At 49.5% G+C, this 17,076-nt stretch overlaps 1 protein-coding gene across 1 annotated transcript in view; it reads right to left on the bottom strand.

Moving 5' to 3' along the window:
- PPIL2 (peptidylprolyl isomerase like 2) overlaps positions 1 to 15,501 on the bottom strand; it is a 78,999-nt gene extending 63,498 nt beyond the window's left edge. The window contains exons 1-3 of the mRNA XM_077293417.1: positions 15,175 to 15,501; positions 12,921 to 12,970; positions 12,310 to 12,355 (exon numbers count right to left, since the gene is read on the bottom strand). Of these exons, the coding sequence (XP_077149532.1) occupies positions 12,310 to 12,355; positions 12,921 to 12,970; positions 15,175 to 15,206 (128 nt within the window). The 5' untranslated portion in view covers positions 15,207 to 15,501. The remainder of the gene's footprint in view (positions 1 to 12,309; positions 12,356 to 12,920; positions 12,971 to 15,174) is intronic.
- Positions 15,502 to 17,076: the final 1,575 nt, after the last annotated feature.

Here is a 17,076-nt window from a genome sequence, read left to right as displayed (position 1 = left end):
AGTGCCAGAGCCCGCATCAAAGGGGGAGAAATGACATGACGCACATATACACATCATAAGTTGTGAAGGAGTTAAAGAAGCACTCCCATCACAGATGGCAGGCCGTACATAGGTAAGTGGGACACCATTTTGAAGATAGAACCCCAACTCTATTGCCATCATCTTTTAGACACTTATGACATGCTGAGGATAATCCATAAATGTCTAAGGTGGCACTTTTTGGGGAGAATTGTCAAACAAAGCCGTTCACCCCCCAAAATGAGAAATCTGGCCCCGTAACCCGCACACTGATGACCTTGCCATAAGGTGGCAGCAGCCTTTTGTACTTCTTGCCGATGCCTTCATAACATGCTTTTACGCTGTGAGGATGCTGGTTATGTGAATGGTATATGACCATCACAGCGATTACACCATCGTGGGCCACAGACATATCACTCCTGATCTGTGTCCTGATGCTACACCCCAGTGAACGGCCACCCCCTCCACGTGTTTTCCATCAGAATGAGGTCTATTACTTGTCGCCCCATTCATCTGGACAGCTTTATAACTGTGATATTTAGGGATTTGCTACCAACAATGGTGTATGACTAGTTGTATGACTAGTTCTAATTGCTATGGCAGATGAGTGAAACGATATTAATAAAGAACCTTTTCCTGGATCATCGGTGGTGTACTGGACAATTATAGCGATAATTATGTTGTCCTCTTGATAATATGATCATCTCTGATTTTACATGATTGTAACTTTTGATAATGGTTTTTGTCTTACCTCTAGTGTTTCTATGATGACAGAGGTGGGATTGATGGGAGGATTGAGGCCCATTGATACCCCACAATAATGAGCACTGCATGTCTTACTCGTTTTGACATGGCTTGAAAAAGGCAGTTTATAGCCGAAAAGTATGTGTTGTGATTAATAAAGAAGTTCATCTATCGCTTCATTGGGGGACACAGGAAACCATAGGTGTATGCTGCTGCCACTAGGAGGCTGACACTATGTAAATAACAAAGTTAGCTCCTCCTCCGCAGTGTACACCCCACCGACAGGAAGTAGGATGTTCAGTTTAGCTTAGTGTCAGTAGGAGGTGGACACGGGTCTTTCACTAGACCCATATCTAACTCCGTGCGTCTTTCCTTTTCAGGTACCACGGAGGGATACAGTGTGAACGGTCACTACTGTACTCCCACAATGAGACTACGTGTACTGCCACCCTGTATCCTCATACGTCTAGTCGGCAGGACCCCAGCCCCTAACACAGAAGTGTGTTGAGGTGATCGGATTGTCGGTCCTGCCCCCGTCACCCACCAGAGCCTGTCGGTTTGAGGAGACGCAGATGTCCCACAATGCTGTATTATCGGACGTCCGACCTTTCTTGGATGGGGAGGTACTTTCTTTCTCTCTCTCCCCCCAGGTGTGGTAAAGAAAGAAAGAAGATAAGATCAAAGAAGAAAGACCAATTTTTCCTTTATTTTAATAGTGACCACGCCACTCCCCTATGCTCCGGCGGTCATCAGAAGTAATCTAGGTCCCGGCTTCTCCCGGGCCTAGCTGCAGAGTTGGGCATTAGGGACCTTTCCCCCCTTAAATTTTGTGGGTACTGGGCGCTCCAGGCATTCTTTTGCGGCGTTTTTACATCCTCCACGCCGCTCCCCCATGCTGCAGTGTTCACCAGCAGTAATCTAGGTCCCGGCTTCACTCAGGCCTAGCTGCAGCGCTGGCTCCGCCCCCTTCGTCCTGCTCTTCAGGTGGGCTTTTTTCCCGCCCGTTGCTCACTTACTCTTGGCCTGTGTAGCTTGGCACACCCGGCCTGTTATAGCCCTGCCCCCCTCGGCTTCATCTCTCTGCCTCGGAGCCGGCGCCATCTTTAGCCTCCTGAACCCGGCGCTTGGCTCTGCCCCTCTTCCATGCCAGTCAGTCTCGTTGTACAGAGTGGGGGGTTTTCAGCGTGCGACCCTGTTTTACCCTCCGGAGCCAGGACATCCTTTCACGGCCGTCATTTTCCGCCTCCTGGGACCGAATAGTGCCTTTCCTGTGGGACCTTCCTCTTCCAGCTGTCCTACAGCCCGGAAGCTGAAAACAAGACAACTACTGTGAGTAGCTGCGCTGCAGAATTAACTCAGTATCTTCTTTCTAACCTTCTGGCACCTGCTAGTGCACAAGCCAGGCACAGTGAAATAAAGCCGAGGGACAGCACTTTCTGCAGGCTCAAGGGTGAGAAAAGCCATCAACCCAACGGTGCTGGCATAATATCTGCTCTAGGGCAGTGCAGTGACTGGGGTAATAAATGCTCTTCAGCAGTGCAGTGACTAGAGTAATAAATGCTCTAGAGCAGAAAAATGCAGTCACCGGTGTATTATGTGTTCTTCAGCTGTGCAATCACTGGTGCAATAAATGCTCTAGCGCAGTGCAGTCACTGGTGCATTAAGTGCTCGAGTCGTGCAGTCAGCAGCATTGGGTATGGCGGTGCACCCCACGCTGCCATCATCTGTATCACTGCCCCCTCTGCGCCCTCCACAGGGAGATGGGCATTATAAATCCTGCCGTACGCTGTTTGCTGAAGAATGTTTGACTTGCACGTTTTCCACTACATCACACTGCTGTTGTGTTTTTCCCCCCATTACATTTCTGTGCCTTGGTTTCAGCAGAGCAAGGTTCAGCCATTACTCTAAACGCAATGACTCTAGAGCTCTGGCATATTACAGAGTGGAGCTGCTCCTTCCTCTTCACTACTGTGGTGTAGGGACCAACATCCAGCTGGGTAAAGTCTGTATTCTCCAGCATGGCCTGCTGTGGCTCAGTGGACAAAGAAGTTGAACACAAATCGCAGGCCCAAGGGTCTGAACCCAAGTGCACAACAGAGTAGAGTTTAGTCTCCCTCTGATTCCACGCCTACTGTTCTTCCCTCAGGAGAGAAGACAGATTAGGACAGGCTTCGTGGTGCGGCTTACTACGCATGAGATTGTTATTCTGCCTAATGCCGTCAGGTACCCAGACCTAGACCGCAACACAGAATCGGCTCTCTCCGATACCCTTCTCCAGGGTTCTCTCCATGCCGATTCAGTTGCAGGATACGGAGAGCCGATCATAGCAGCACTCTATCCGCCATCCAGGCTTCACACGCACCACCTTCCAGGTACAGTACAGTATTTTGAAACTGTCGTATTCTCACCAAATCAGACGTGTCTTGGATTGACCGCTGCAGTGGTACTGGCGTTCTGTACTGTATTTAGGCAAGTCAGACGCACTCCACTTCACGCTCCTCGCGTTCGATTGCAGCAGTACTCTATCCGCTATCCAGGTTTAGATGAGTCATCTTTCAGACTCATTTATTCAATGCCTACCATCTTTCCAGTGATTTAGACATGCCCGAGGTCGATTGCTGCATTGGTCCTGCTCTTCTGCCCCAGAGTCAGGTGAGTCTTAAACGTCCTCTATCACGTACCTCAGGGTCTTTTGTAGCATCTGCCTAGGCTCCCCTCTAGTCACCACGCAGAGAGAGGTGCACGGTATTCATCACTTGTGGTTGGCTGCCGCAGCGGTTACAGTCCGCTTTCAGGTGAGTCAGAGGCGCACCTTCTGCCGCGTGTTTCATGGCCAATAACATCTCTAGTCTATTAACAGCTAAACAGAAATTCTACCACGTACCACAGGGTGGATTTCAGTACCACAGGGTGGATCTCAGCGGCAGCATAAGTGGCCAGTCCACTTTCAGGTAGGTCGGACACGCTGGTGTCAGGTACCGGATGGTCGCAGTTGTTTCTTCAGCCACGCACTGGGCCTTAATTGCGTGTTGCTCCCCAGGGGCCTTTCCACACCATCTGGTTATTCGGGCCTACCACTAAATATCCAGTAGATCAGTTACAGTGCTGTCCTCAGGCTATCTGCTCTATCCAGTGCGTTACTCCTATCATAAATGATTTATAGTTTACACGTTCTGGCTGTCTCTTAAGGAGTCAGAGCCCATATAATATCTTGACTCTCATGATTGTTCACTGCACTACCCTAGGGGTGTTTGAGCTACCTCAATACCAGAGCTCCCTATTCATTTGTCAGTACTTGCCTCTTTCTTACAGACACTGGATAAAGCCTCGAGCAGCTCCGGGATTTTATTGCCGACTGTGCAGGAATGAATTCTCCCTCCTTGGACAGGAATTGGATATTACTCTGCGCAAGCATCGTCCAGTGTAGAAGGCTGCTCCAAGCCTGAATCCAATGAAGAGCTTTGTGATACAAATCCTGCTGAAGGAACATGTTATCTTTTTCACTGTTATCCTCGTTTGTGTGGGGTCTTAAACTTAGGTAAGTAGATCCACACACTACAGTCCTCTCCCCGTTCCAGAGGGTCCGGGATGGATAGGTTCTCCCATGTCGTCATAGGGAAAGAATGATCTTCCTTTTGTCAGTCAAGTTTTCTTCGGGGGCCTATGTACTCTTTCCTAGGGCCAACTTTCCAGGTTTTCCATGGACTCTCCTCCTTCGACTGCTCATATTCTATTGTGCCTCATAATGCCCATCTAGTCAACTTTTTCCATAGTCCCTTATAACCATCTTAATCCCTGCATTCTTAAGTTTAGCTTCCTGATTGATCTGAGTCTGCGGAGTCGTCCGGTAGTTTACGTTCTATATGCCTAGACGGGCAAGAGGTTGTCTCTTCAAACGGTTCTCCTTTTCTGAGCCGTTTTGTTGATGTAACAGGGCCTACATCGCTGGGTTGAGATCCAGGGTTCCATCCGAGGTCCCCTTCAATACGTCTTCAGCGTTTTCCTCTCTAGCAGGTTCACAGTACCCTACTCTCAAGTCTTTCCTTGTCATTTTCTCGGAATCCTTAGTCCAGCCGTTTCCAAAGAGGGAAGCGTCTCGGTTTCCTATATTCCCTCTTTCCTGAGCTCACTGCGAACTGGACCACTTCTCTGTCTATGGACCCTCCGGTTTCCAGATTTTCCACCAATACAGTCCTCCTCTCCCAGAGAGAGCATCCCTCAAGGATACCAACAGCGGAATACTAGTCCTTAGCAAGGTCAACCTTGAAGTGTCCACCGTTACATTGTGCCCTGCCTTTGTCTCCACCTGGGCAGCAAAGTTTATAGACGCATGGGCTAAACAGCTCCATCTGGGCTTTCTTTCTGGAGTCCGATCGGAGGAAATGGCTGTCCTCGTGGACCAATTTACTCTTGCAGGGAAGTACATGGTATCTGCCTCCTCGGATGCCGCTGCAGGTGCTACTTGGACATCCAGCAATATCGTGGCCATCCGAAGGACCATTTCACTTAAGGCTTGGCAGGCGAACTTATCCTCATAGAAGTTCCTCACCAACTTGTCTTTCCAGGGTTCCCGTCCGTTTGGCTCCAAGTTGAACCAAATTATTAAGGAGGTCACCAGAGGGACAAGCTCTCTTCTTCCTCAGACTAACCCTCGTCGTTTTCCTGGTATTTTTTTTCCTCAGCGTGACTCGAAGGGATCTGACGGAGGAGTCCATCCTTGTCTTTCAGGATGAAATCTCTTCGTTCAGTAATTGCTTCCTGGGAACCACATGTGTTTTCCTTTGTCCTATGGAAGTCTTTATCCAGGTCCTCTTTTCTTCAGGACCTCAGAGATTCCTGTTTTGCGAGGGGCGGGTCCTTTTTCATTTTATAGCTTTCCCTTCGTGCTCTCAACCACTCCCAGAGTCTCGTAGAGTCTGTAGCAGCAGTTTTGCACATTCTGTGGATCACAGGTTCAGTGCTCTTCCCTTACCTTGCCCCCCCCCCTTCCTTTCGTCTGGCTCGGACTAATCTTTCATAGCGTTCTCATCAGGCTATCTGGCCAGGGTGACGTGCGTCTATCCATCCTTTTCAGTATACGGGCTCAGAGTAGAGAGGCCCTCCGGTCTCCGAATTCTCGCTAAATCTGGTCAGCAATTTTTAGGTTTACCAGGTCAGAGCTGAGCACTGAAGTGCACTTCTACAAAATGATGATCGGTCCGCCACATGTTCATAAAAGATTAAAAAAAAAATTTGCAGAGTCCATGCCCGGCTTCGGAGTGTGCCGACTTAGGTAGAAAGACCTTGCAGGCGACGGTGGTGAGTTTCTCCGATCTGATTAGAGTTGACTGCTGTTCCCGCCCCAGGGACTGCCGAGACATCCCATGGTTTCCTGTGTCCCCCAATGAAGCGATAGAGAAAACAGGATTTTTGGTTTCTTACCGTAAACACCAAGGTTACTTACGGGTAGCCGGTTTTTCCGGAGCCCATGACGGCACACCTGAGAGAGGGGATCCGCCCAGTCAGGACAGGAAACCCTACTGAAAATAAAAGGGCGGTACCTCTCCCTCGCTTCAGTTGGTTTTCAGAGCATGAGAGGCCCCCCTGGTTAGTACACATGGCAAATCCATCACCACATTATATTAACTAAACACACCCAAAACAATAGTGCACACCGAAGGGTGATAAAAGGGGGGGAATATACGGGTGCCGTCATGGGCTCCGGAAAAACCGGCTACCCGTAAGTAACCTTGGTGTTTTCCCTTCCCCCATGACGGCACACCTGAGAGAATTTTGTAGAATGAAACCTTTAGGGAGGGACCACCGCTTGGAGCACCCTTCTACCAAAGGTTAGGTCAGCAGAGGAGGAAAGGTCTAGCCGGTAGTGTTTGAAAAAAGTTGAGGGTGAGGACCAGGTAGCGGCCTTGCAAATTTGGTCAATTGATACCTCAGCTTTCTCTGCCCAGGAGGTAGCCACAGCTCTGGTGGAGTGAGCCTTGATGCCGTCAGGAACCGGAGTGCCACTTGCAGAGTAGGATAAACTAATGGCCTCCCTGATCCATCTAGCAATAGTACTTTTAGCTACCCCGCACCCTCTTTTGCTACCCTGAAAGGCTACGAATAGGGTTTGGTCTTTCCTCCACTGACTAGTCATAGACATGTAATGTAACATAGATCTTCTCACATCTAACATGTGGAACTTTTGTTCCCCTGGATTTTTAGGATTACTACAGAATGATGGTAAAGTAATCTCTTGACTTCTATGGAACTTTTGAACCACCTTGGGGAGATAAGCCGGGTCTGGTCTTAGAACAATTCTGTCATCAAAAACCTGAGTATAAGGAGGGCATATTGACAGGGCCTGTAAATCACTTACCCTACGTGCCGATGTTAAGGCTACTAGTAAAACTGTTTTAAGGGTAAGTAACTTAGGTGATAACTCCTGCAAAGGCTCAAAGGGCTGTTTAGTCAGGGCTTCTAAGACCAAATTTAGATCCCAAGGAGGGATTTTTGGGATAATGACCGGCCGAGATCTACTGCAAGATTTTATGAATCGTGAGACCCATCTATTTGAGGCAAGATTACAATTATATAGGGCCCCCAGGGCAGAAACCTGAACTTTAAGGGTGCTGGTTGCCAACCCAAGATGTAACCCTGCTTGCAGAAACTCTAAGATAGGACCTATAGGAGCCACCTCCCCCAATGGTTCACCCAGGAAGTCGAGGAATTTTTTCCATGTCCTACCATAGATCCTGGAGGTTATGGGTTTTCTGCTTTTCAACAGGGTGGAGATTAACCCTGGAGAGAATCCTTGGCGACTTAGTAACGCCCTCTCAAATTCCAGGCTGCGAGATGGAAGCCCTTCACCTGAGAGTGGGTCACTGGGCCCTGGGTTAGCAGGTCCGGAACCTCTGGCAGGATCCATGGGTCTGTTACCGACATCTGCCTTAGAAGGGAGAACCAAGGTCTCCTTGGCCAAAAAGGAGCTATGAAGATGATATTCGCCTGATCCTCTCTGATCTTCCGGATCACAGCTGGAATCATCACTATCGGGGGGAATGCGTAGGCCAGAGAAAACTTCCAAGGTATCAGTAGGGCATCTACTGCGAAGGGATGTTCTCTCGGATTCAAGGAGCAGAACCTCCTGACTTTTCTGTTGTGGGAGTTGGCGAACAAGTCTATCTCTGGTGTGCCCCAGGCTTGGACTATTTGTTGAAATATCTGGGGGTTTAATGACCATTCCCCCTGCTTTAAGCCTCTGCGACTCAGGAAGTCCGCTTGAGTGTTTTCTGTGCCTTTGATGTGCAATGCCGACAGAGATGACAGGTGTTGTTCTGCTAGTTGAAAGAGTATGTTTGATGCCTGCATGAGGCCTTTGGACCTCGTTCCCCCCTGATGATTGACATACGCCACCACTGCTCGATTGTCCGTCAGGATTCGAGTATGGCGACCCCGGAGTAAAGGAAGAAAATGTCTTAGGGATTTCTCCACTGCCCACAGCTCTTTTTCGTTTGATCCATAGTTCTTTTCTCGTATGGACCAGGTCCCTTGTACAGAGTGAGACCTCAGGTGAGCCCCCCCAACCTGTACAACTTGCGTCGGTCGTGATAATGTCTATGACCGGATTTTGCCACCGGACCCCCATTGTCAGGTGGTTTCTCACAGTCCACCAAACTAGGGAATCCCTTACGCCCAGGGAGAGACATAGATTTCCTTCTAAATGCCCTTTTAGTAGTCTTTGAGCTGAGAGAACTTCCCACTGTAGTTGTCTTAGGTGGAATTGTGCCCATTCTACTGCCGGAATACACGATGTTAACGAGCCTAGAAGGGACATTGCCTTTCTCAGAGTCATTGTCGGCTGGCGTATTGCTGTACTGGTCAGATTTATTATTTTGTCTACCTTGTTTTCTGGAAGAAGGCAGAGCTGACGTTCGGAGTCCAGTATTAACCCCAGGAAAGATTGTAATTTTACTGGCAGCAGTCTGGACTTGGGGATATTTATTATCCAACCCAGCTCCCTTAGAGTTGATGTTACCACTGATACTTGATGAGTGCAGTGGGACTCTGATCTTCCTATTACCAGGAAATCGTCCAGATATGGGACAATGACTACATCCCGGGACCGGAGGTATGACATAACCTCCACCATCACCTTGGTGAAAACCCTGGGAGCTGTAGACAGACCGAACGGAAGGGCTGTGTATTGATAATGTTTTATCTGGTTCTGGACATAGAGAGCTACTCTCAAATATTTCTGATATTCCGGATGTATTGGTATATGATAATACGCGTCTTTCAAGTCGATTACTGCCATGAAGCAGTGTTGGAAAAGGAGTTTTATGGTCGTATTTATAGACTCCATCTTGAAAGAGTAGTTCTCTATGGATTGGTTGAGTTTTCTCAAATTTATAATAGTTCTCCAAGAACCATCCGGTTTTTGGATCAAGAAGAGGGGGGAGTAAAATCCCTCTCTCTCCTCCCGAGCAGGAACCTCCTGAAGAACCCTTTTTTGGATGAGTCCCAAGACTTCGGTTTCTAGGGCAGATTGTTCCTGCAGAGACTTTCTTCGGGGAGTTATGATAAAGTTTCGTCTGGGTGGACAGGTGAATTTTATTTTGAGGCCGTCTCTGATGATATTTATGACCCAGGTACTGGGGGAGATGTTTACCCAGGCCGGAAAGAAGAGGGAGAGTCTTCCTCCCACTTCTGGCGTAATGTCATTGGGGGGATTTTTTGGCTGAAGTAGAGGGCCCTTTAAACATATAGCCTGAGCCTCTTTTATCCCTAAAGTCCCAGTTTTTCCTCTCCCCTGGGGGGCGACCTCTATTAAATCTTCTCCTCCGAAAAAAGGGTTTTTTGGACTCTTTAGGGATATTGGGAAAGCCTTTCTTTTTATCTCCTGCATGTTCCAGGATTTCTTCAAGCTTCTTCCCAAAGAGAAGTTGACCATCACATGGGATGGAGCACAGCTTGTGTTTAGATGGTAAATCCCCCGGACAACCTTTGAGCCAGAGGGCTCTTCTTGCCGCATTAGACAAGCTCGCTGCTCTGGCCGTTAGTCTTGCGGAATCTGCAGAAGAGTCTGCTAAAAAGGCTGCTGCTCCTTGCACTAAGGATATATTGGCAAGGATGTCGGTTCTGGGTACCTTGTCCCTTAGCTGATCCTCTATCTGCTGTAGCCAGACCATCAGAGCGCGGGCCGTACATGTTCCAGCGATTGCTGGCTTCAGGCCCCCCGCTGAGGCTTCCCAGATATGTCTGAGAAACCCATCTGCTTTTTTGTCAAGCGGGTCTTTAAGAACACCCGAGTCTTCTAATGGGAGGGATGATTTTTTTAAGCATTTGGCTACCGCTCCGTCAATTTTTGGGATCTTTTCCCAGGGTTCAGAGTCTTTATTCTCAAAGGGATATCTCCTTTTGGATGAAGAGGGCAAAGAACCCATTTTTTCAGGTCTTTTCCACTCTTTCTCGATTAATGCTTTTATTTTTGCATTAACTGGAAACGTGCGTTTCCTCCTCTCTTCTAAGCCACCAAACATGACATCCTCTAGTGACCTAGGTGTCTTCTCTTCTTTAAGGCCCATTGCAGACCTAACTGCTTTGACTAATTTGTCCACGTCCTCAGTGGGAAAGCATGGACGACCCCCTGAATCACTGTCCGAGGAGGAATCTGAAGAGTGGACCGAGGCTGGAGAAGTAGAGGGAGATCGGGATGTTTTATGACTCCCCTGTCTCTGAGAGGTATCCGACTCTGTAGATGCCTTACGGCTTCTCCCTCTTGGCTCGCTAAGGGCCAATTTCAAGGAGTCTTTAATTTCAGCCTGTATTATGGCTTTAAGGCTAGTGGCGAAATTAGGGGTTTCTTCTTGAATAGTCTTATTAATGCAGTCAGCACAGAGATCCTTCTGATACTGCACTGCAAGCGGGTTTTTACAAAGGGCACACTCTCGGTTCTTTGTTTTACCGGTAGCTTTCCTGGACCCCTAGTGATCAAAACAGAAAAATGGACCCTGTTACCATAAGGGATACATTCACGTAGATCACTCACCACCGCCGACAATCAAGGGTACCGATTTTGGAGGCTGGACAGATGCACGTGAAGCGTCCCTCCTGGACGCCGACGAATCTTGCCGGACGGAACGACCACTGTTTCTACCACTTGAGCGGCTGCTCCTGGTATGCTGGTGGCTCGGCAAGGCATCTGGTGAGAGCTCCTGCTGCTGTTGCTGTTGTGAAAGCGGCTGCTGCAGCTGCTCTTGTTGTCCTACTTCCATGGTGAAGTTTTTGGACATGAGCGCGTCTTCTGTGGTCTACCACCCTTTTATGGGGGGACCACTGCACTCCCCGCCTCTCCGGTGCCCAGTAATGGCCCCTCCCCCTCTCTGCCATGCCGCCGGAGTCTTCATTCACCGGCCGGCGTTTTCTTCATGGGCGCCGCCATCTTGGATCCGGCGCCTGCCTCCGACGCCACACGGGCACGCCCATTCCCAGCGTGCCTGGCGTGTGACGTCAGAAGAGCGACCCGGAAGCGGCCGCCGCGCCTGGACGCCGGCAGAGAGGGGAGGGCGGCGTGGCAGCCATGGAAGGAACCCGGTCCTCCAACCATGCTGCGCAACGCCCGCACGGACGCAGTGACCCGGGGGGACCTGCGGACGGCGCCTCCAGGACCCGAACCTCCGACGCACAGGCGCTGCCTGTTCTTCCACGCCGGGACGGGACCTGGGTAAGTTGAACCGCCGTGTTCAGTACAAGGGTCCCTGTCAGGACAGGAAACCCAACTGAAGCGAGGGAGAGGTACCGCCCTTTTATTTTCAGTAGGGTTTCCTGTCCTGACTGGGCGGATCCCCTCTCTCAGGTGTGCCGTCATGGGGGAAGGGAAAAATCTGTTTCTCGGAGCCTTCATTGGGGGACACAGCACCCTCCCAAATTGAACAGCTCCGTCTAATGTGTTATATTGTTAATGTATGAGTTTTCTTTCTCTTTTACATGTTGCTTCTCCTACTGCTTTCTCACTAACTGAATATCCTACTTCCTGTCGGTGGGGTGTAGATTGCGGAGGAGGAGCTAACTTTTTTATTTGCATAGTGTCAGCGTCCTAGTGGCAGCAGCATACACCCATGGTTCCTGTGTCCCCCAATGAAGGCTCCGAGAAACAGATTTTACGGTAAGCAAGCAAAAATCCTGTTTTATTGAGGAAGATGCCTTGGATATTTTACTGGAATATTTGGCAATTCAATGGAGGTTGTCCCAAGAGTGCCCCAGCCTGAAGGAGTGGTGCACGGGATCCCGGATATAAAATAGTTGACCAAAATAAGCCTCGAAGAGGTGGTGTGAAAGTAGACTAGACTACCTACAGATGCAACTAACTTATCATCCAGCACAAGTCTTTTTGATAAATGTGTCGCATTTTAATACTTTCTAGGTGTAAAATAAAACAATTTTCGTAAACCAGCGCCATAGTTTGCATAGGAGCTGTGGAAGCAAATGGGTGGAGGAATGTTTAAGACTTGGCGCAATATAACTAAATGATTCCAAAGGCTGTTTAACCAGAAGTCAGAAATAACAAACCTGCAGTGATCAAATGGTAAGCGTCTGAAGTTCGACTTGGGAATATCTGTGCAATGAAAAAGAAAATCTGTAACATTTATCTGTATCTCATTGCTATTACCATCTTAAGCAGTCAAATGCACAAATTAGACTTTCGTCACCACGGCCAAGTGTGGAGACTATAGGACCAATTCATCCTTAGAATTTTTTTGGTGAAGTTCTTTGTGTGCCAATCTCTCTAAATGTTGCACGCGCTTTGTGAATTTTGCACAAAAGCAAATTATTTTTGTCTTTCGCTTTTTTTTGTGCCTCTTAAGAGCAAAATGTCCTAAAATTTACAAGTGTGCATTCTAGGGGTGACAGGAGTACATTTACAAAAAACAACGTTGGCAATTGATTTACCACAATGACAAACATATAAAAAACCAATGGGCAAACACATAAAATAGACTAAAAAAAAAAAAACAACAAAAATTAAAAGAAGAATTTGGTGCAAATCAAAAACAGACTAAAAAAAACACACCAAAAAGTAGATAACACAGGTGCAAATGCAATAATGAATAAAGCCCTATAAATATTAATTTTACACCTGTTGAGAGAAAGCTGCTTTCATTGCCCCAGAGAGATCATACCTGCTTTTTTTCCTCCATAAAAGTTTGTGTACTCTGCACATGTGATGTACCTATTAAAGAAAAAATAATCCATAACAGAGCAAACAGCCGATCAGATCTGTCCAAAATCATAGCAATACCGTACCGTAAAAAAAAATAAAAAAAAATCAGAGGATAAAAAATAAGAGAAAAGCGTGACCGGCACTGAAAGCGCTATAGAACCAATTTACATTTACACAGCTGCGGACATCAGTCCTCTAGGCAGGGCGGGATGCGCTTACTGTGAAGGTAGGGAGGTGCTGTATTTTCAGAGGCAACATGTCCAGAAGAAAGTCAAAGAATAAAGAAGGTAGCACTCACCCAAAATCTTCAAATGTGAAAGTCCTTTATTCCATAAATAACGAAGTTCCAGACACGGTGCGGTGCAGGTTAGGGCATAATATTAAGAGAGGGAGCGTGTGGAGACAAGACTGACGACGGCCGTTTCGCGCACAGGACCCGTAGAAGCGCCTGTGTGCGAAACACCCGAGCATGCTCAGATAACACCTTGTCTGAGCACGTTCACTCATTACTAAAAATTAACTATATTTCTCCCACAAGCCGCCGGCTTTCAGTCATGTATCTATGACTCACAGAGCTGAGAGTGGTGGCTATAAGCACACCTAGACACTGACTGACAGCCAGGTCTGTACTGATGCACTGCTGAGCCAGCTGTTAGGCTACGTTCACATTTGCGGTCAGCGCCGCAGCGTCGCCGCATGCGTCATGCGCCCCTATATTTAACATGGGGGCGCATGGACATGCGTTGTGCTGCGTTTTGCGCCGCATGGCCGCAAGCGTTGGACGCAAGAAACACATCAAGTTGCATTTTTTTTGCGTCCAACTTTCGGCCAAAAAGGACGCATGCGGCGCAAAACGCAGCGTTTTAGCGTGCGTTTTTGTTTGCGTTGTGCGCTGCGGCGCACAACGCAAATGTGAACGTAGCCTTAGTCTGTGCCAAGTGTGCTTAGAGCTGCCACTCTCAGTGCTGTGAGTGGTTACTATAATTGCTCCAGGCTAGCCTGTACGACTGAAAGCCGGCGACTCCCAGTTAATTTTGACCGGGGTGCCAGGAACCTTCGTAACGCTATTAACCTGCAGATTAACCCCATATCTGCTAGTTAATTGCTTTATCAGACCTGACAGGTTTCCTTTAAGAACACTGGCAGCTGTCTAAAGCTGGTTATAGACTAGCACTGTACCGGAGATTTTTCTAACATATTGGACCCGATGGTTCAAAGCTTCAGCACCACAATTCTGGTGTATAAGGTAGCAAAACGTAGCCACAATTCGGAGCCGAGGTTAAATTATTTGATATCTGGCATCTTCTTATCAGTTAGCTTCGGACTCTGGCATGCCCCCTCATCAAAACCACTGTGAACGATGCTGGTCTTAATGCATCAGGCCCATTGTATGATGCTCACAATTAAAGAGGACCCGTCAGGAGGTTAAAAGTCACCATTTTTTGTTCTTATTTTATTCCTGCTGCTCCTCATTATATTTTTCGTAAATCCATTGTATGGTCCCAGAGCTATGGAACTTTTTATTTAGTGCAAATTTGTAAGTCATGTGATCCCTGCAGCCCATCAGTGCTGGCTTCACTCTTCCCGCCTTCAGACAACTCACATACATCAGTCCAGAGGAGGTCAGAGCTGCTGCTGTTCTCATTTCCTCCAGATGTTTTGATCTATAAGTGTGGAGAGTGAAGCCAGGGCTGATTGGCCGCAGGGGTCATCAACAAGACATTTGTGAGGACATTTTGGGGAAGGGTCTTCTGTGTTCCAGCAGAGAAAGCATCGGCCATAAAGGTATGGTGAGGACTAACAGGAGTGGCCGCACAGAGCTCGGACCTCAGCCCCATCAAACATGTTTGGGATGAACCAGAGGAGAGATTGGGAGCTACGGCCTCTCCTCGAACATCAGTGTCAGACCTCACTATGTTCTTCTGGAGGAACAGCCAAAAATTCCCCCACACTCCAAAATCATGTTGCCAGCCTTCCCAGCAGCGATAGCTGCCTTATCCACAAGGAGGGAACAAGTCATTCATGTGTATGGCCGCCATAATAGCTCCTGGAGGCGCAATGTGCACAGGCCCTGATACATACAGTGCATAGAGGTCCTGTTCACACTGCTGTGGGATGCTGGGTCAGATCCAAACACACTGCCAATAACAGGGCTGTCTGCTGCCCAGACAGACAGGGACCACACATCACACTGGCGGGATCACTGCACTCACATCTTATCCTTCTGGTGCTGTCTCTTCCCCATCTTCACACCGTGCTCAGCTTCAGACACCAGCCAAACTAACAGCTCAGAAAGCTACAACTGCTTCACCACTTCCGGCCGTGTCCTAATGATACTACACGCCGGAAGTGACGGACCGGAAGTGCCGCGGTAGCCATCTTGGGACTCTTACGACCGGCCGGCATAGGAGTAGTAATGTGGAAGTGCAGAGCGCTGTCTAGTGCCGATCCTCGCCGAGTGCAGGTCACTGCCGGCGCAGTGTGGAAGAGCGGATATTCCGAACCGTCACTTCTCCGCCCTCTCTTTGTAATTGGCCCGTAAACGGATGGCTGATACTTGAGGTAGAAATAATCATCCCAGAAAAAGGGCGACGGGTAAAAAAAAAAAAATAGCAACGCTAACTAGTGTGGGCAGGTGTCATGTCGCTAGGCTTCAGCGCCAGTACAGATGGGGCTGCCGTGATCACAGGACCAGGATCTGCAGCGCCGGTACAGATGGAGCTGCCGTGATCACAGGATCTGCAGCAGCGGTATAGATGGGGCTGCCGTGATTTCAGGATCTGCAGCAGCGGTACAGATGAGGCTGCAGTGATCACAGGACCAGGATCTCCAGCGCCAGTACAGATGGGGCTGCCGTGATCACAGGACCAGGATCTGCAGCGCCGGTACAGATGGGGCTGCCGTGATCACAGGACCAGGATCTGCAGCGCCGGTACAGATGAGGCTGCCGTGATCACAGGACCAGGATCTGCAGCGCCGGTACAGATGGGGCTGCCGTGATCACAGGACCAGGATCTGCAGCGCCGGTACAGATGGGGCTGCCGTGATCACAGGACCAGGATCTGCAGCGCCGGTACAGATGGGGCTGCCGTGATCACAGGACCAGGATCTGCAGCGCCGGTACAGATGGGGCTGCCGTGATCACAGGACCAGGATCTGCAGCGCCGGTACAGATGGGGCTGCCGTGATCACAGGACCAGGATCTGCAGCGCCGGTACAGATGGGGCTGCCGTGATCACAGGACCAGGATCTGCAGCGCCGGTACAGATGGGGCTGCCGTGATCACAGGACCAGGATCTGCAGCGCCGGTACAGATGGGGCTGCCGTGATCACAGGACCAGGATCTGCAGCGCCGGTACAGATGGGGCTGCCGTGATCACAGGACCAGGATCTGCAGCGCCGGTACAGATGGGGCTGCCGTGATCACAGGACCAGGATCTGCAGCGCCGGTACAGATGGGGCTGCCGTGATCACAGGACCAGGATCTGCAGCGCCGGTACAGATGGGGCTGCCGTGATCACAGGATCTGCAGCAGCGGTACAGATGGGGCTGCCGTGATCTCAGGATCTGCAGCGCCGGTACAGATGGGGCTGCCGTGATCACAGGATCTGCAGCAGCAGTACAGATGGGGCTGCCGTGATTACAGGATCTGCAGCAGCGGTACAGATGGGGCTGCAGTGATCACAGGACCAGGATCTGCAGCATCAGTACAGATGGGGCTGCTGTGATCACAGGACCAGGATCTGCATCGCCAGTACAGATGTGGCTGCCGTGATCACAGGATCAGGATCTGCAGCACCGATACAGATGGGGCTACCGTGATCACAGGATCTGCAGCACCGGTACAGATGTGGCTGCCGTGATCACAGGATCAGGATCTGCAGCACCGATACAGATGGGGCTGCCGTGATCACAGGATCTGCAGCACCGGTACAGATGTGGCTGCCGTGATCACAGGATCAGGATCTGCAGCACCGGTACAGATGGGGCTGCCGTGATCACAGGACCAGGATCTGAAGCGCCGGTACAGATGGGGCTGCCGTGATCACAGGATCTGCAGCGCCGGTACAGATGGGGCTGCCGTGATCTCAGGATCTGCAGCGCCGGTACAGATG

The sequence above is a fragment of the Ranitomeya variabilis genome, chromosome 1 (genome assembly GCF_051348905.1).
Source record: "Ranitomeya variabilis isolate aRanVar5 chromosome 1, aRanVar5.hap1, whole genome shotgun sequence".
NCBI classification, from domain to species: Eukaryota; Metazoa; Chordata; class Amphibia; order Anura; family Dendrobatidae; genus Ranitomeya; species Ranitomeya variabilis.
The sequence above is the reverse complement of the archived record's forward strand: the minus strand, read 5'-3'. Positions and strand labels throughout refer to the sequence as shown.